The following is a 20,623-nucleotide window of genomic DNA, read 5'->3' on the forward strand; positions in this document are numbered from 1 at the left end:
GCAACAAGCCAGAGAAGCCAAACCACCTTTTCTGCCACAATTGCCCACAATGGTTAGGACTGGTCAATGGCGGCCAGCTTCCCAGCTCCTCACCACCACCATCTTCCAAGTCAAGACCAACCAGAGAAAGCCAAACATGTGCCCCAAACTGGTCACATAGGATGTCTTGCTTCTAGGTAGCCCACCTTCTGGTTAGCCCTCTTCCAGCGTCCCCACAGAGCCAATCTCCCATTAGAGCACACCCAGAGCCTTTTTTTTCACTCTAAAGCTTTCCCCCTTCCACCCTAGCCTGTGTGGCTCAGTGGTTAGAGCGTTGTCCTGTGCACCAAAGGGTCTCAGGTTTGATTTCTGGTCAAAGGCATGTACCTGGGTTGCAGGTTTGCTCCCCGCCCCTAGTCGGGGCAGTGTGGCAGGCAATTGGTAGATGTGTCTCTCTCACATCGATGTTTCTCTCTCTCTCCCCCCTCCCTCCCTTCCACTCTCTCTGAAAAAGCAATGGAAAAATATCCTCAGGTGAGGATTAGCAACAACAAAAAAAGCTTTCCCACCTCCATGCCTGACTTTGAGTCTCTGCCAAATGCAAGTGATAGTGGCTGACTTCCTTGCTCTAAACAAGCCTCTGTTTGTTCTCATTTGGGTGGTCTTCATTATTTCCACAGGCTTGCTATACCTAAAGCTGTTATAGTCAGACATACACATTGATAGTTGAGCTTAACTTTTTTTTGAGCTCAACTAAAAAAGAAATGCTTGGGGTAAATGAATACTGGGCTTTGATCTCTGCTTCAATGGATAAAAATTAAAAATTGTAACTGAGATTGACCTTTTCCTAGAATTTGTGGATATTGGTATGCTTGTTTTAATGGGTACAGTTGAAATGCTTTGAAAGTGTATATGAAAATCTCATTTGTATAAATTAAAATTATTACATTCTAGCAAGTTACTATTAGAGGGAACCCAGAAGTACATTATTTTGAAAATGAAGTACACTTTTATTATATAGATGTTTATTCCTCATGTATCAGATTTCCTGCCATTGGCACACATCTGCATTAGTCTGTACATGTTCTGAAAATTACAAAGGAGACCTCAACCTAGCCTGAAGGCGGGAGGGCCTGTAGGGGGAGCTCTCACGCCCTACCACCTTGTCTGTTGTCCCAAACTGGAAGAGACTGTGCCTTGCATCTCCAACAGGAAGATGTTTTCTACTCTACCACCCCAGTAGGAGTAAGGAAGATTTTCTTCTCCCCCAGCAAAGGCCCAGCCAATGAGAGGCTGTCACAATCCAGCTGATGAAAAACTACTACACTTCACACTCTCCCTTCCCCCCAATGCACGCTTTGTAGATAGCGCCTCCCAACTTCCCTTTTCCTCTATAAAAGAACGTTCTGTTCCTCCATTCTCTGGACTTGCCTATGGTTTTGTCATAGCTTGTGTATCCTAAATTGCAATTCTCGGCTGTTTCTGAATAAACCCATGTTGGATGGTTAAATAACTGTTTAATTTTTAAGGTCAACAATATAAATAATATTTTGTAAAACAAGAACGACCCTCAGAAGAGCAGATAATACACATTTACATACAGACATTTGTTCAGTTTTATTTTTAGTTCACTTTTATAGATATTATATGATCTTAACACAACACCAGAATATAAAGTACTATTCTCATTTCACAAATGAAGACTAAGATAAAATAACTGGTGCGAGGCCTCATGAAAGGATGAAGCCTCTTATCTTCTTGCACAGAACCTTGAGTCTGTTGGAAGCTACTAGCTGGGGAGCATCTTATATTCCTGTGACTGAAGGAAGGCCCCGTTCTTCTGGGAAGGTTGCAGTCTTCTCCTTGACACCACAGCAAAGGGGGAAAGGATGTTCTTTGAACAGCAAGGCGGGAAGGAAATCCTCACTCAGGGATGTGCCCATTTGAGTTAACTTGGTATTTAATGGCAGAGCTAATGACACATACAAATAGTGGAGCCGGAAAGAAACTTCGGCTTTCCCATGCAAAGAAGGGTTTCTTTGCACTGTGAACTTGTCCACATTTCTCTTAAAATAACGTTGATTCCATACCATGAACCACAGGTCCCATACAATCTAGCCCTTGCATTCCTCTTTCACTGCTTCTCCTACCACTCTCCTCCTCATTGTCTGCACTCCAGATACCTTTCAATTTCTCGAACATGCTGAGCGCATCCATTCTTCAGCTCCTTTAAAACTCTGACCAGACTACTTTTTTCCCTGTGTTCCAAGATCTCTTCATGGGCAGTTCCTTCTCATCTTTCCTGTTTCAGGTCAAAGTTCTCCATATAAAAGTCCTGCATTACCATTTTAGCAGACCCCCGACCCCACTACTCACTCTATTCCCGCTTGTATCACATTGCTCTTCTGATGTCACCAATCAATAGCTAAAATTATCTCCTTTATTACTGTTTGCTTATTTATTGTCTCCTCTCCACACTGTAAGCTTTGTGATATTTGGGAATTTTTCTGTCATGTTTGCTGCAGGATCCCAAGCACCCAGAACAGTGCCTGGAATGTAATGGGCCCTCAATACATGTTTGTTGAATAAAGAAATGAATAAAACATGAATCCCAATTGAGAATCTGATGACAGATATGAGTCCATCCCTTGGAAAAAATGCTCTGAATGTTCTGTATACAATTCCAGGAGGTCCCCAAACCCTGCAAGCTTATATAGAGACCCCTGGTTAAACTCCTGCATTATAGTTATACTGTTTCATAACGTTCTTTCTGAAATTGACTTTGAATGTTGTTCTTTGAAATTAGATATGGGCATAAACTTTTAAAAGTATGTTTTAGGTGCAATATGACAAATCACAGGCCAATCCTTGCTCACTGGTTTTGAATAAAATAGATCCCCGATATTTATATTAATTAATCCTAATGACCATTTTTCATCGACTCAGGATGGCTTCGTGGTATAAATGTTACTTGCTTACCCATCTCCAGTTCTACTCTCCTTTGGGAAACATGGAAGGATTAAATTTCCCAGCTTCCCTAGCCACTGGGCAGAGACATGACTAATTTTAGCCAATGGATTGGAGGCAGAAGTGACGTGTCACAGACGGGCTGGTGCATTTAGTTGCTGGTGTGAGATTCTCCAGGGCTACATCTTCCCCTGTGGTAGCGACTGTGGAGGCACATGGTGGCATGGAGGTGCAACGCCAAGCCTTCGCACGGAGGACAGCTCTGGACAGTTACGCAGCAGGCTCTGTGCGAGCAAGGACTATAAGCCTTTGTTGTTTTGAGTCCCTGAGATTTTCTGATATTTGCTATTACAGCATAACCCAACATAACCAAAATATACCACTGGTTGGAAAATGTGCTATTATTTTATATACCACTGAGGGAAAAGAAGCTGTCATTTATCATTGTAAGAATTCATTATAAGATACATCACAGTCTCAGAGATGCTAAGATATGAAAAATGTGAACCTTAAATTAGATAAAATACAGATTGTTAAAATGAATTCACTAAAACAGATTAGCATAGTGTCAAGAACTCCAAATCTAGAGTTGGACAGAAAGATGGGTTCAAATCCCAACACTTCCTAGCTGTGACTTAGTAACTTGGCTTGTGTAAGCCTTAGTTTCTTCGTATGTGAAATGGGGATAACAGTAGAAGCTGCCTCATAGGGTTCTGTGAATATTAAATGAGATAATTCTAATAATGTGTTCAGCATAGTAATTATTCCATATATTTTAGTCCCATGTTTGATTAGATCACAAAGCTTATTCAAGATCAGCATTAATTTCAAACAACATGCAGGAAAATCTTTTTGTAAGTTTGTTACTATGGCATACTAATCAGCAAATACTTATTAGTTCCTTACCAGGCTTGAGGACTACACCTCTGAGTTAGGTGTTTTCTGGTGTATTTTCCAGTTGAGCTAGATTAGAATGAATATCAGAGTAGTCTTGGTGAGTGAATGAAGTCACAAAAATATACCTGAGGAATGTATAAAAGGTCAGTCCTGTACCCATTTTGGTGACTGGTAGGATGGTAAAGGGAAAATTGAAGACGTCATCTATGTTTAGAAGTGTGTGTGGTGGGGGGAGAGAGAGGGAGAAAGCACCGGTGGGTGGGGGGCATAAGGGTGAATCATAGTAGCAAAAGAGTGGCTCTTCTGAGATACGTATAAGATTGTTCCTATCCACATAGGGCTACACTCTTACAGGTGCTATGAAGCTATGTAGGGGATATTATTGGCCTCATGGTATGTCCAGATTCATAAAGCAGCAACTTTTGTTATAATTGACTTCATCTATAGTATATCTGAAGAAACCTACACCTTGTCATGAACAAGGCATAACAATGATTAGTTCCATAGTTCATTCTAGACTAAGTTTCCTCGTACATACGTTAAGAGCTTTCATTCTGTCACTGAAGATATGCATTGTTGATTCTAACACGATGCTCTCACATCAGTTTTCTGGAGGACATATGCCTATGAAGGAACAGGTGGCTGATTAATATCATTATTTTTATTAAATTCCTGAACCATCGCAGAGTAAGTACTTTTCTTTAAAGGAAGTATAGCTGCCTTTAAATATAACTCTGGGATACAGCTCACCTTTTCTGTTTATTTTATTCTTAACTTGTGAAACTGTATCTTAGGACTTGGGGTATATAACTTGTTATTTGATATCAGCTGAACAACAGTGAATCAATTGTAACAGTTCTGGCACTAAAGGAAAAGGAGGGGACTTAAATATGTTTCCAGAAGACAAAAAAGCTCCTCTTTGTGTACACTTTACAACATATGCTACAACTTTAGAATATTCAAAAGTCCAAAAAACTTTTCTCACTACTTCTCAGGAAAGACCAAGCAGACAAAACAGAGAACACAAACTAATTCCAACCCACATACTATTTATCAGATTTCTGGATGCAATTCAGACTGAACCCCCCTAAAGACCTTCTCTTCTCCTCTCCCTTCCGGTAACAGCATTAGAACGGTATTCCTCACTGCGAACACACCCACTCCCACACTCCCGTGTTATCGGGCCAGGAAGGGGGTGCGCGGGGGTCGTGGTAGCGCAAACAGGCTCCTCGCGAATCCTTGCTGCGTGGGAGGTCGTCCCAGGTTCGCTGTGGGTAAGAGCAGGCTTCGAGATCAGGTCAGAGGGCTTGGGATCTCCACCGTGTACACCAGGGCACGCTGCCGAAGCTACTGGAAAAATCTTTAACAGGGAATGCCTGTACTAGAGCGCTCCGCACAACCTCAGCAATCCTACTCTCTTGACTTCTCGGCGTCCCGGATAAACCGCTCCAGGATTTTTAGCATTTCTCCGGGCGCCAGTTTCTCGCCGACCCCTTGCGGGAGCGGAGCCAGCTTCCGCGGCTCACTCTGGCCTCCCGGCTCGCCGGGGACCCAGCGAGTCGAGCAGAGCGGGTGCGGCTTCCCCGGGCTTCCAGATGGGGCACAGAAGAGGCGAGAGGGGCTGCTCAGCTCTCTTGGGTACACTCCCAAGTACTGGTGATTTGGCGTTGAGGGGAAAAAAATAATGCTCAAATGCAAAATAGCCAACGTGGAGATGCTCAGCCCTCCGGAGGACACTCCCAAATATCTCTAATTTGATGTTTAAGAAACAAAAGAATGCTAAAATGCAGATTAGGCAATGTAATACCCAGAATGAGCCTTGACAGGCCAAACGGAATTTATTGGAAAGCTAACACACATTCCCCCACAACGAATTCATTCTATCTTTTAAGTTAAAAAAAAAAAAAAAAAAAAAAGTGTAATTTTAAGTTCCACCGCTGTCATAAGAAACACTCCACAATAACCAGCCATGGAACAATGGACAGCCCCACGTCTCCCTGCCAGGTAGTTACCAAGTGTCGGGCGCGGGAAAGCGAAGCCGGGATCGTCAGGGAGTGCTCCCCAGGCGCAGGAGCGCCCAGGGATGCGTGTCTCACCGAAGCCCCACCAAACCTCCCATGCCAAAGCCTCAACCCAGAGAGGGACAAATGCAATCCAAACTTGGACCCGGGCTTGGACCCAGAAGGCCAAGGGGGGAGGGGGGGCGTGAGCGCAGAGAGACAGCGAGGCTCGGGAGAGCGGACGCGGGAAGAGGAGCCCAGAGGAAGGAGCGCGATCCGGGGGACCGGGAGGACCCCCCGGGGCGGGGCGCGGCGTCCCGACTCCAGCGGATACCGGGCTCTACGCGGGTCCCCGCCCTCCCAGAAGCACCCAATTTGGGGGTTAAACCCAGGGCACCGGGACAGGGTTAACCTGAGACACCAGTGTGCGTGTGTGCGTGCGTGTGTGTGTGTGTGTGTGTGTGTGAGAGAGAGAGAGAGAGAGAGAGAGAGAGAGAGAGAGAGAGAGAGAGAGAGAGAGAGGAGGGAGAGCGGGAGGGAGAGGGAGACAGGAGAGGGAGACAGGAGAGGGGAGAGGAAGAGAGGGACTGGAGGGAAAAGAAGAAAAAAGAAAAGGGGGCTGAATGCCGCGATGTCCTACTTCTAAGTGGTTCATTGAGAGGCAAAAGCTTTCTTGCAAGCGCAGCCGTAGCCCGCGCCGCGCTGGGGACCAGCCGAGCCGAGCAGGGTGCGAGGACCTCTCCAAGGGACCTCCAGCCTTCACGTGCCCGCAGGGCGCCCCGAGGTCCCTGTCAGGGGGACCCTCTATCCTGGCGGCTGTGGGGAGGTCAGCACTGTGGTCTCCTGCCCCCGCGACTCCCGCTCTGCAATCGGAGGCAGCGAACTCCGTCGGCCCAGCCCCGGGGTGAGAAGGCGGCCCGCTAGCGGAGCGACCTCAGGTCCCCACGCCCTCCCCGCGCTCGGCCTCCCCCTTCACCCCCATTCATTTTTCCAGCAGCTTCTGGGACAGGCCACCCGACCCGCGGCCCAGAGCTTAGGGGAACGTCTGGGGTCGCAGCCGGAGCGCGGGGCGGGGGGTGTGGGGGGGTCGCGCAGAGGCGGCGGCCGCGAGGGGCGCCGCGTCCCGCCGGTGTCCGCCGCGGATGAGCAGGGCGGCCGCTAGCAGCCCCCGAGCCGCGCGGCACAGGCGTACACAGTGACGGTGGAAGCCACGCCCGCTCGGGAGCGGGGGCCGTCCTAGGCCCCCCACCTCCCCCTCCCCCGCGCCCCCTCCCTGCCGGCTCCCTCCCTGCCCCCTCTCCGCGCCGGCCCCCGGCCCGCCCCCGTCTCGGCTCGCGGGCGGCGCTGGGCGCCCGGGCTGGCGCGCTCTCCGGGGCGCACACACACAGCGGCGCACGCACGCCCAGAGCCGCTCTCTCCGCGCCGGGCCCTCGTCCCCCTCGCCCATGCGGACGGACAGAGCGACGGAAGATGGCTGACGAGTCCACGGGGCACCGAGGATGCAGCCCGGCGGCGGCGGCGGCGGCCGGAGCGGCAGCAGGAGCGGCGGCGGCTGGGGCAGCGGCGGCGTTGGCGGCGGCGGCGGCGGCAGCGGGAGCAGGAGCGGCGGCGGCGGCATCCCCGAGACTCCCCGAGCTTCCTTCCCCTCTGACAGCCACTGACGTCCTCCGCCGCTAGAAGAGACCCCGGCCTTCCCTCCCCCCAGCCCAGCCCGGCCCCGCCAGCACCGCTACCTCCGCCAGCGCCGCCACCATCAGCACCACCTCCGCCACCTCCACCACCGCCGGCGGCGGCAGCAGCCATTTCATCTCCACAGAAACCAGACACAAAAACATGGCAGAAATGGAGAAAGAAGGGAGACCTCCGGAAAATAAGAGGAGCAGGAAACCGGCTCACCCAGTGAAGAGGGAGATCAATGAGGAGATGAAGGTATTTTTGGACTTCGGGGCTGGAGAGACGGAGCTCTTTCTTCCGCCCGCTCCCCTCGGGCCGTTGTATGGATTTGGGGGGTACAGGGGCGCGCTTGTCAGTTTCGGTAGGATGCCCCGAACGCCTCGGCTCCCCCTCCAGGTGCAAAACGGAGGCCAACTCGCGGGCTGCATCCCCGGGGTTTGCCTGCCTCCAATTTGATGGGGGTGGGGGCGGCCGGAGAGCTGTTTAACCTCGTCAGCCCCAGGTTGGCAGAGGCGCGTTTCAGGGGGAGGGGTCCGGGGACCCAGGTGACCGCGGGCAGGGTGGAGAGGCTTTCCTCGTCGGCGGCGTAGTTTTGGGGGTGTTTTTTTTTCCGCTTCTTTGGGAGCCATCCCTCGGATCCCTCCAAAGTTAGGAGCTGCCGGGCCGAGGCACCCCTGGAGCGCTCGATCCCGCCCGTCTCCCCCGCTCATCTCCCCGCGACCCGATCCCGCTTCCCCCCAAGTAGCCGGCGGTGACGCTGCAGAGAGGCTGTCAGCGGGAGAGGGGCGGGCGGGCGGCGCGGGTCTGGGTACCGCTCCGCCGCCCGGCTCGCCGCGCCCGCCCGCCGCCCCTCTCTCCGGGCTGCCTCCGCCTCCCTCGGGGCTTCGCGCGCTCCGCTTCCCAGCGACGCAGACCCGGGGAGCCCCGCGGGGAGATAGCCGCCTGGGGGGCGGCCCTCGCGGGGCGCCTGCCCATTGTTCGGCTGCGCCGGCCCGGGAGCGCTCGGCGCGGCGGGCGCCCCGCCAGCCCAGCGGTGCTCCAGCGGCGGCGCCGCACGGGCTCCAGCTGCTCGCGCCGCGCGAGTGCGCGGGCCCCGCTCCGCGCCCGGCCCCGGCCCCCCGCCCCCTTATTTTCCATGAAGTTGCAGCTCTTGCCGGGTGAGGGTTTTATTCTGTGATTTCAGGAGTCTCCTCTCCTGATTTGAAAAATTATTTTATTTATTTATTTTTCTTTGAGTTACAAACACTTAGCAGATTTGAGGGGACTTCGGGTTTCATCCTGGCAGCTGTCTGGGTGTTCTCCATCTTCTGGTTAGAACCCTTAACACTGCCAACCAACTTGGTCGGGCTGGTTAACTTTGTACTTAAAAGACAAGCTAGATGAAAGTGGCATGCCGCTTAAGCTGAATTTGTCGCGTTTTGACGTTTTCTTGATTAGAACAAACGTATTCTACGAGAGTGCCTTGTATGAAGCCCATGCTCCGGGAGGGACACAGGGATAACAAATCCTGTGTGTGCCCCCAGGAAATTTCCTTACAATCTAAATTTTGGGCTTAGGGTTCTTATTTCTTAGTGCTTGGAAGTATGAGGTGCAGCTTCAGTCCTAAGAGAGTTAAGGAAGATTTGCCTTGGACATCAGTGCCATTCCTCGGGATGGAAACCACCCTTAGAGAGAGAGACCCACCAGTAGGAGTTGTCCTCCAAAGGGGGTGGAATTCAAACAATCTACCATAACCGTTCTTCCTTCCTTACCCTTCCTGCATTTCCAGATTACTTTTCCATTTCATTTTAAATGGGGGGTGGAGGAAGAGGAGAGGGGAAGCCACCAGGAAATCAGTGTGCACTGGCCCTTTAAAACGCTGCCTAATGTGATCTATATGGATGGCAGCTTTTAAGTTTCATAGGTTCTAGAATTACAAATTAGCTAATTTTAATCAAAACATGTGAAATGTTATCCCGGCTGGATATAAAGGCTGACTGTGCTCGATGCTTGGGGCTTGCGTTGTTGACTTTGGCTGCGGGCACACTCCGTGGTTTGGGAGATAGTTGTCCTTCTACAGTATAACAGATGTTTGTCTGAACTGGTGAGGAAGAAACAAAAACAACATTGTGTGAAGGGAAAAATTACACAATTTTTAGCCAGTGCTGCAGGACTAAGTATGGAATTAACCTTCTTGCACAGAATTTCCTCTTTGAAAATGTTATTTTTCTTCTAAATCACCACCTAGTATTTGAAGTTGTAATCCTTATCGTTTCAATCCGTAGTAGCATTACATGAGAAGTTTTAGCCGGCAAATAGTTCAATTGCCTGTAGCATGATATTTTCTCTCTGGTTTGGAACAACATATCAGAGACCCCTGGCCGAAATCTTCAGTCATGTCAAAGCACACCGTGCCAGTGAGTCACGAAATCCCATTTCTAGTGGAGTTGTTGAGGAGGCATTCCTCTCATATAATAGTGCTGAAAGTCCTCATTTTAAAAGTGATTTTTCAAAGACAAAAGGTGAAAGGGTTATTTTGAAATCATTTAAAATGTTTCTGCTTTTAATATTAATAACCACATCAATAAAACCCATCCCCAAACCTCATGGTATTATTACCCCTCCATCTAAAGTGTAGGGTAACATAACAAGTTGGTTGCCCTGTATAAAAATATGTGCAACAAAATGTCACCGAGAATACAATGTGGCCTTGTGCAGCTTCATATCGGTGCCGCTGGAGCTGCCTGGCTGTGTTTGCCTTCATCTGAACGGCTTTCATCTGGACCAGTGTAAACTAAGCCCTGGTAAGTAATCACTGCCCGGCAGAAAGAAAGGAATGTATACAGCTAGCACGGCCTAAGCTGTAAAAACGGAAACTTGAGCCCCCACCGCGGATCACATATCAAGGCTTGAAGGTAGGGGAAATGAAAGGGGGAAAGAGGAGAGAGCGAATGGAAAAGTCAGCCTGGGAAGTGGAGGATCAGGAGGAGGCCCCCCTTAGGGAGATTTGGCTCAGGGATTAGGGAATTTTATCATGGTGTACAGTGACCTACTCAGGTTTCAACACTGGTTGGATCAAGTTGCTTCTCTGCAAGCTGAAAGAAAAAGGACTGGTGTGTATGTGATTTTTTTTCCCCTTCGGGTAATAGAAAGGACATTGGTACAAGTGTCTATTTTAAGTACAGCAAATGCAGGGCACTGAGAATGAGCAACAAAATTACCTCCTCATAGAGACTTCCTTCAAGATTTCCTAATTGAGATAGTCACATATTTATTTAAAAATGGCTGGAGAAGACAAACTGGCTGAGGTTTAGCTGACACCAGTAATGGCATTGGAGATTGTCTTCATGTGGCTGGGAGCTAATGTTGGTTGCTGTTTCACTAGATCAGATATTGAGTTACATTTTCGTTATCACTGGTTTAATGTACATGGCAGTTGTAACAAATTTAAATTTGATACAATATAATTTTGTGTGTGAGAAGTACATGACTTGGCATAGCTTGCTTATAGTGTACTTTAGTGACAGTACCTTCAAGCAGAAATGCTTGTCTCATTATGACCTTTATAATGTCTCTTTATCTTTCCTTTTTTTCTTCCTCCTTTCATCCTGGGTTTTTAAAATTGATTAAAAAGACTCATTACTTTACTGTACGTACAATTAGTATGCCTTATTTAATTAGTAGCCAACAGAGGAAATTTTTTAAAAAATGTAATTTATATTTTGATTACTTTTGGTTTCTAAAGTGAATATTGTGAGTGTATCTAATGTAATATGTCTTTGTTATACTGTCAACTCACAAGTATCATAATAAATGGATGTTAAGAGGGAATTCTGACATATGGAAGGGTTAATTTGTTTCAGGAGTTCATCCAGAGCATGGTAGATATATTATAAAAACTAGTTTGTACTATTGGATGTGTAAATGTAAATAGATGCATAAGTGCAAATAGAGTTAAATTAAAGTTATGTATTTTGTGCACATAGTGGTTATCAAACAGGAATGAAACTAGAAAAATCTAAACTATGAGTAAAGATAATGAGTCAGGTTTTTATCTTTTAAAACTCTTTGACAAAACCAATGTGATTAGATCAAGCACTCTGCCCTGGGAACTTTCCTAAACAAACCATAATTAATGCATTTACAATGTTTGACTTCTTTATCAATTGCTAAACTACAAGATAATCTGTGTTAAATGTCCAGGGTCTTTTTTGCTGAAGTTTTCTGTCTATAAATATTCTCAGTAAGTAATTTGTACCTAAAATTATGCCTCAGTCCTGATGCCTACAGTTAGTCAGTCACATCTGTTAGAGTTTAGTAGTAAACTCACCACAAGATTTTTTAGTTTGGTTTCTGATGGTCTCCATTTGGCATTAAAAATGACCTGTGTCAATTGCGTAGATGATAAAACAAGTTGTAGAGCTGAGTTGAGTGCAGTGAGATAAACAGCTTGGCTTAAAAGAGAGAGAGAGAGAGAGAGAGAGAGAGAGAGAGAGAGAGAGAGAGAGACAGAGAGACAGAGAGTGTGGGAGGGAGGGAGGGAGGGAGAAATCAGAGTATGGATTAGAAAAGTCAGTATGGGTTAAAGTCAGTTCATTACTAAAACATGTATATTTTAAGTTTTGCTGTTGAAACTTTGTCCTGGTGTCAGACACAGTAAGTCTCAGGGACCTAGAAAGTGGGCTCAGGACCACATCACACTGCGGCATTTACAAATTATGTCATACCTCTCGGGCTGAGCAGTGGCCTCAGGTGTGCTCCATGGAAGGACTGGGGACTAATGTCAGTCAAGACATGGCCCTTGCCTCTTGGGAGCTGCTATAGAATGTTCCTGGGCCCACTAGCCTTGTTCTCTGCATGGCTTTCAGTTGTCTAGCTCAATGCTCCAGTCCTAAACCCATGAGATGGTCCTGGAAGGGCACAGAGAGCTATGAAGTCCGCTCTGCTCGAGCTGGAGGTTTTCTGAAAAGAGTCCCTCTGTCTGTGAACCTGTGAGTCTGATGTGTGGTAGAGAGAGATTCCCTAAGCCTCATACAACTCGCAGGTTCCGGAGACGAGGAAGTGGGAAGGAACCGCTGCACTTCCCCCAAATCTGAAATGAACGCTTGAACCAGAAGAAAAAGAGTCTGACAGACTCATTCCCTTCTGCGTTTCCTGCCTCGGTGCTTGCCAAGCACTGCTCTGAGAAGCCAGGCCCTACTCTCCTTGTGTGAAAGACAGACTCATAGAAACCAAGAGGCAGCAGAGTTTTTAAAGGAAAGTAAAAAAAGGGCCCCCAGACGCGTAAATATCAGTGAGTGCAAGTGACTGTCTGGAAAAGGAGAGTTCCAGGGAAATACAGCGTTTTGTCGGGGAGACCAGGCTTTTAATATCGTCTACGGAAGAGTTCTTTTTATGAAGAGTCTTTTTTACTTCTTTTGAAAAAAATTATTAGAAGTAGTAGAAGGTGGGTCATATAAAAATCTCTGAAGTCTAAACCTTCCTCTTGTGGGATGGGAAGTCAGCCACACTTGCACTCTCAAGCTAATACGATTATTGAATATTTTCCTAAAATAAAAAAAAAAAAAACCCTCAAAAACTAGAGGACTTTGTTTTTGGTGGTGCCAATTGAAACATGTAAACAGACATGAAAGTACAGGGTGAGATTTTGAATGTATATTTTAGGATCTGTAGACTGATGGGTGTTCATGTCTCTTATACAACCAAAGGGGTGTGGAACTCTGTCCTGCTTTAAAGGCCAGTGGCTTTGGCACAGTCAGGAAAACAATGTAACAGGTCTTGGCGATTTTTAGGGCAGTTCTGCAGCTGCAATAGGACACAGCTGCACACAGCTGCACACCTGCCATTCCTGCCACATGTGAGCCTGGGGGCTGGTATCCACAATTTCACAGCATTTGTTTGACCTTTTTAGAATATTTGATGTCCTGGCCAAAGATTAAAATGTGGGGACATAATTGTCTGCTCTGTGTCACAATAAGACAATAAAGCAACATAGATTTTATATTCCGAAGCACACAAGTTTGGTTTCATATGCCAATTATACAACCATCCAATTCAGAGTGTATCAACAGGAGAACAAGAGTTTCTCTTCAGGCCTGCTCAAGGCTAGATGGAGGTAGATTTTAGTGTTATGATATGTCCTCTGCCCTTGGAATTGCACTGCAATAATTGTGTTGTGGCTGAGAACAATGCTGCAGAATGACCCAAATGGAGCGCACTGACCATCTTCAAAGGATTTCAAGCTAAAAAGCGGTAGTTCAGGTAAAAACAGCAGGGCTCAATGGATAGAGTCTGCATCAAGAATGCAGATCAGGCCACTCTTACTGTTTCATGCATGTGGATAACCTTCTGTCATCTGTGGGGAGTAGCTCGTCTTTAGGATACCATGTGACCCAGTGGATATGGAAGTACTTTGTAATCTGTAAAGGGCTCTTCCAATATTTCTTTTGCACTATTTAAATTTTACCTCCCACCTTCTTGGCAGAACCATAAAATAAAATCCAGTCACTTGCTCTGTGGTAAGAGTGGTGATTTAGACTCAGCCCTAGGCCAGACCTGGGCATAGAGCTAGGTACTGACTTCTAATCAAGTTCAAGTTGTACTGTCTACAAAAGAAATGGCTTCTCTTTTACAGATTCTCCCCCTCCCCCCACACACTTCCCTTTAAAACCTCAATTAGTGAGTCCAATAATACTTAATAGAAATTTACGTTAGAACACACGGAGGTGAAAAGGGAGATAAAATATTTTCAAAAAGTAACCATAAGTCTATTAATAACCTTACCTAGTGAGATATTCACATTTTTTCCTGCCTTGTAAATTGTTCAGGATTGGGGTTTCCTTTCCCTTTGAAAGTATTTCTCATATGCTCCACTTTCTTGTATAATGTGTTAGAATATTTTGAAGTTAGGTAATATAACTGACAGGTCCTCTTTTTTTGTCATTAGGATTGTGAATATGGCTGATATGGTTGTCTATGTGAGGACTATGTGTTAAGTAATTAAAACTTTTTTTATTTTTACAAAAATAATGCATGGACATGACAGAAATAGAAAAATAAGCAATACAAATAACCAAAAAGAAAAACAAAGCCTATAATTTTCCCTCCCAGACACAATTACTGTCAACATTTTGATGCACATCTTTTCCATGCCCTTTTCTATGTATGATATATAGTTTTGTTTGTGTTTTTTTTTTTTTTTAAAAGTTCTTATAGAGTACTAACCTTCCTTTTAAAATTTAATATATTGTTAATAGCCTTTATGGCAGTAAAAATTTATCTACAGCATATATTTTAGTAACAAAATAGTATTCCATGTTAGTCATTCTGTGACTAAGCTGTAATTTATTTAACCAAATTTTTACTGTCATTATAGTATGTTTCTAAGAAAAATACACTAAGATAAATGTTTCTGAACATTGCATATTTTTGCATTTATTTCCTTAGACTAGTTTCTATAATGACTAGAAATAATATTGCTGAATCAAGGGGTATGTACATTTTTTAAGGCTTTTAATACATAGAGTCAAATTACCTTTTTTAAATGTGTCAAATTCCCAGTACTAGGAGAGTGCTCATTAACACTGGATATTATGATTTTTTTAATGTGCAAATATTTATTTTTAGAATCAGTTTTTTGAATTTTGTTTGATCATTTCTCTGTATTTATACATTTTTTGTGTTTGTGAATGCATTCAAATGGATTAGCACATTTCTTGAGTACATTCTAAATGCTAGGCATTATGCTAGGCGAGGCATAAGATGAAACAAAAGGTTCTGCCCTCAAGTAACTTACAGTGTATTTGGAACAGATGACATATTTTATTAGAACTGGAAGTTGGGCCCTGGCCGGGTGGCTCAGGTAGTTGGAGTGTGGTCCCCTACACCAAAAGGTTTTGGGTTTGACTCCCGGTCAGGGCACATACCCAGGTTGTGAGTTCAATCTCCTGTGGGGACGCCCACGGGAAGCAAGGGAATGATCTGAAAATCGGTAAAAACATATCCTCAGGTGAAGATTAAAACAAAACAATACTGGAAGTTGGAGGGAAAATGGGAATTATGTTTGTGGGGAGGAGGACATGGCTTTTCCTTCATTTCAGCGAGTCACTGGGAGCTCTTTGAAAGCCTTCTGCTCTCTTGGGTAGGATACAAAGTTGAAAACGCAGTTTACATTCAGTTATGCAAGGCCTGGGATGAAAGAAATTAGTGATACCTATGTATATTTTAAAATCTGCTTGTTTTCAAAATAAAATCATGAGTCCTCCTTGAAGACCTTGAAATACTTGGGTTTGAGAGGTATGTTGAGAATTTGTAATAATTGCTATTTTCATAGCTCCTTGAAGCCAACTCTTTAGTGGTAAAATGTTCAATTAAAAATCGCTAGATTGAACTTTGACATCTGTGCAGTAGTACTTCAAGTTGAATAGGGACAGCATCTAATGAATGTCCTGGGAATTCAGTCCTGATGAAAATAAATTTTGCAAGTATATAAAGAACTCAGAGAAGTGGGGAGATAGTAAAATTTCCTGCCTTCCCACCATCTTTCTGTGACTTTTTTTTTTTTTTTAATTCTAGGAAAAGATGATGCTTTCAGACTAAATGTTAGGATTGTCTTCTTTCCTTGGGTGGCTTGGAGGTGAGAGAGAGATTGGAAAGGTCAAGGAAGAGCTATGGGAGTAAAGTATTAGATGTGCAAAGCAATCAGAGTCAGATGTGATATAAAAAAATTGTCAGCCCTGGCCAGTGTGGCTCAGTGGTTAAGAGCGTCAGCCCATGCACCAAAAAGTCTTGGGTTCGATTCCTGATCAAGGGCATGTACCTGGGTTTCGGGTTTGATCCCAGCCCCGGTCGGGGCACATGCAGGAGGCAACTGATGGATGTGTCTCTCTCACATCAATGTTTCTCTCTCCCCCTTCCCTCCTTCTCTCCCTCCCTCTTTTCTACTCTCTCTCAAAAAAAAAAAAATCATTGGCCTGGCCAGTGTGGCTCAGCAGTTGAGCATCGACCTATGATCCAGGAGGTGGCAGTTCCATTCCCGGTCAGGGCACGTGCCTAGGTTTTGGGCTTGATCCCTAGTAGGGGGCATGCGGGAGGCAGCCGATCAATGACTTTCATCATCGTTGTTTCTATCTCTCTCTCCCCTCTCCCTTCCTCTCTCTGAAATCAATAAAGCTATATATTTTAAAAAATCAATGGAAAAAATATCCTCAGATGAGGATTGACAGAAAAAAATTAAAAGAAAATTGTCAAATGAGAAGGTTAAATTTTAATTATAAATGTTGAGCATCCCCATTTCAACAATATAAAAAGTTAAGGAGAATAGGGCCCAGTGATCAAATCTGAAAGAAGGTGACATTTTAAGAGAAGTAGATCTGCCCTGGTTGGAAAGCTGTTTATATGTGATATTGACATCCTATGGGATGATTTCTTTGCCACTCTTGATTGGTGCAAGGAGGTAGCATCTTTGGAACTGCTTACACATTGGACCTTACAGAATTTATAACAGAAAGTGAACTGGTATAAGAATCTGTATTTTCGTTCTGACTTTCCTGGGTGATCTCTCATGCCTGTCATTTACCTTCTGGATGCTTTCATTTCTGTTGTAAAGTAAGGACATTACATAGGTTCACCAAAAGTTTATTGTGGAAATCAAATACCTAATTCATAGGGATATTGAAAGGAACAGGAGACCTTTAAAGGATGTGGAAACACTATAAAGTGCTATAAGAGTGTTAGACGTTATCATTATAATTATAGTGACCTATTTTCCAAACCCAAATTGGACCACATGGTATGAGAGAGGATTTTTGTGCCACTTCCAAGGGCGAGAGGCAGTCTGCAAAATGTGATTCAGATGCCAGAATATTGAAATTTCTGGCACATTTTGATGGTTTATGGGAGCAATGATAAAATATTTGAAGTAGTGGGTGTTTAGTAAAATTTATGATGTGTGATCACTATAATTATATTTCTTTGCAAAAGGTATTTTATTTCTCATATAAGTAGAAGTTCTTTGGTTTCACAAAATCTCAGAGCTTGGAAAGACTTTCAGAGACTTTACTTCAATTTCTTATTCTGAGTCTCCAGGGTAAATGGTGGGTGAAGATTTAGGGGGAAGCAAATTTTATAGTCTCCCTTAGTACAGTAGCTTCTCTCAGAATCTCTGTATTTTAACTCTTATCACCTTTCTTTTTCATATTTTAAGAAAACATAACTGACATAACATTATGTCGGAAAAGAACAATTCTTTTAATAGAAAACTTTGTAAAGGATAACAGTACAAAAAAATGTTGAAAAAAATGACTGTTGGAATTCCCTATCAGGACTTAAATCCCCTCTGGGCCATAAATATTAAATTTACTTCTCCTAGGATATGTTTCTTGGACAATAACTACAAAAATAAATTTCATTTCCTTTGGGTTAGCACCATAATGAGTCCATATGATATCTGGCATCAAATTCTACCCAGAAATTTAAAATTTTCAGTTATTTATTCCTTGGGGTTCTTTGCTTTCTTTCTTTCTTTCTTCCTTTTTTTTTTTTTTTTTTAAATAGAGAGGAAGGGAGAGAAAGAGGAAGAGAGAAACATTGATTTGTTGTTCCACTTATTTCTGCATTAATTGGTTAATTCTTGTATGTGCCCTGACCAGGGATCGAACCCACAATCCTGGCTTATCTGGACGATGCTCTGCTGAGCTACCTGGCTGCTTTTTTTTCCTTTTTTTAATCCTCACCTAAGGATATGTTTTCACTGATTTTAGAGAGAGAGAAAGGGGGGAGAAAGAGAGAGAAACATAGATGTGAGAGAGAAACATCAATCGGTTGCCTCCTGTCCATGCCTGACCTAGGGTCGAACCCTCAACCCAGGTACATGCCCTGACCGGGAATTGAACCTGCAACCTGTTGGTGTATGGGGACAACGCTCCAACCAGCAGAGCCACCTGGCCAGGACAGGGCCTCTTTCTTAGTACAGTGGTGTGTAGGTCAGAGGTAATAGTCTGTTTCTTATATTTACACTAGGAGAAACTTTTTTTTTCTTCTTTTTTTTTCTTTCAATGAAAGTCTTGTTCCTCCCCTCATGAAAGGTTTGAGATTTATGGCTTGAGGTTTTATAAACTGTGTGTTTTCTACTTTTGTAATCATATATTAAAACGTTAAGGAGTTTATTTTATTTTCAATGACAAGAAAGGGAATGTTTCAGAGTTTATTTTCACTGACATTTGTAGTAGCTCGAAAGTCGTGGGATAGATCAAGTTCATATTGATCCACGAAGCGTCTGAGCTTTCAGCGCAAACCGTAAACTAAGCGATGCAGTTAAGATGCCTGAAGAATATGAATTTGGTGTTCATAATCCAGCTGAGGTTTCAGTTCTTATCCAAATGTGTGAAACTTCTGGATTCTTCCCTGGGATTGGTTCTGAAAGACTGAATGGATTTGCAGCTAGACTAAAACAAACAAATCTATATGCTGACCGGGAGGTTGCCCCATGAATTATGCATCTGTAGCCTTTGTATCACTTCAGAGGTTAGAACTGGAGAGAGAGGTGCCCAGATACAAATGGCCTAGAAAATTGGATATGGTGGCCTGGAGTTATGATGCAGAAGAATTTCTGTCTCGGCAAGGTTCTCTTAGAGATTGGGGCAAACAGCACACGGACCAATAGGATGGCTTGAACTTGGCTTTTAACACTGTTGAAATTGTTTTTGAGGCAAGGGGTAATTCTTATCCTTGGAGACTTCTGCTGCCAGACCACTCGTGGACAACCTCGATTTCTGTGCTTAGGGACTCTCATTCTCCAGTCCAGGCACTGAGTTCAGTGAAAGAAATTGGGTGCTAGGGGAGACTGATGCCTCATTAAAGGGATCACTTTTGGTTGAACAGAGCAGCATTTAACTGAGTCCTCAGTGCTATCCCAGAAGTTGCTGAGCTTATTATACATATCGATCATCTCATCTTTGTGCATTCATGAAGAGAATGTCTATTTAATGTGGACATGACCAGCCATCAGAGAGACTAAATGCCTCACTAGAGCTTGATATGGATGACTGTTGGCCTCACGGATGGTAGTGCTGAATCAGTCTGGCTAGATTTTTTTTAATTGCTTGTGCACTATACCAGCACAGGTAGACCCAGTTGGAGCTCTGAGCTTAAGTGGGCACTAAAGCACAAAATCTAGCATCCTGTGGGTGGTTTGAAATGCCAGATTTGTTTCTGTGGAGTCAGTAATGTAATATCTTTTTTTTTTTTTTTTTTTTAATGCAACCCCTGCTGAAATCTAAAGTTGTGAAATTTAAGAGAACATGGAACTCACACGTTGAGGCTGTGAGCACTCTGGTTTAACCTGGCTGCTTTGTTTCAGGTATATAAATTATACATCCCAGTGTAATTCAGAAATGACAGCTTCTAGGAAGAGTGAGAAAAGACTCTTTGAGCCACAGAGGTTAGCATATATAGATTTCTAGCTCAGTCTAGGAAGCGTAGGCTGTCTTGTCAGATAGAGATGCTTTTAAAAATTTATTCAACAAACATTTATTGAGCTCTTACTCTGTAGTGTAGATTCCTTCTTTTTATTTAAAAAAATTTTCAGCTTTATTGAGATATGATTAACACATAACTGTGTAAGTTTAAGGTGTCTCTAGGGTTGATTTGATACATTTATATATTGCAAAATTATTATCACCATAGCATTAGCTGCTACCTCCATCCTGTCACATAGTTTACCATTTCTTTTTGTGGTGTGGACATTTAAGATCTACTATTTTAGCAACACTCAAGTATATGATACAGTATTATTAGCTATAATCAGTATGCTATACATTAGATCCCCAAACTTTTTAATCTTATAACTGGAACTTTGTACCCACTAACCAATATCTTTCTATTTTTCAGCTAGAGATTCTTAAGGCACACACAAACATTAAGATTATTAGCAAACATAGTCTCACATCTTGCTTCCAGATCTAGCAGTTGATAAGTTCATAAAACATAGTCACCTGATGTTAAGGCTTTAAACCTATCCAAGTGTGTCTATTATTTTCACAGTTTCATATCTATAATAACAACACCTTATATTTAGATACTGATTTATAGTTCAGAAAGTGTTTTCATGCATTATCCAAAATCTGGGC

The 20,623-nt window shown here is 44.1% G+C and overlaps 1 protein-coding gene across 2 annotated transcripts in view; it reads left to right on the forward strand.

Annotated features, from left to right (window-relative positions):
* Positions 1 to 7,181: 7,181 nt before the first annotated feature.
* The window catches only part of SOBP (sine oculis binding protein homolog), a 152,840-nt gene continuing 139,398 nt past the window's right edge, over positions 7,182 to 20,623 (forward strand). For both annotated transcript variants that reach the window (XM_081141587.1, XM_081141588.1), the window contains exon 1: positions 7,182 to 7,772. In XM_081141587.1, the coding sequence (XP_080997713.1) occupies positions 7,677 to 7,772 (96 nt within the window). In that variant the 5' untranslated portion in view covers positions 7,182 to 7,676. The remainder of the gene's footprint in view (positions 7,773 to 20,623) is intronic.

Source organism: Miniopterus schreibersii (genome assembly GCF_964146895.1).
Source record: "Miniopterus schreibersii genome assembly, chromosome: 6".
Taxonomy (NCBI): Eukaryota; Metazoa; Chordata; class Mammalia; order Chiroptera; family Miniopteridae; genus Miniopterus; species Miniopterus schreibersii.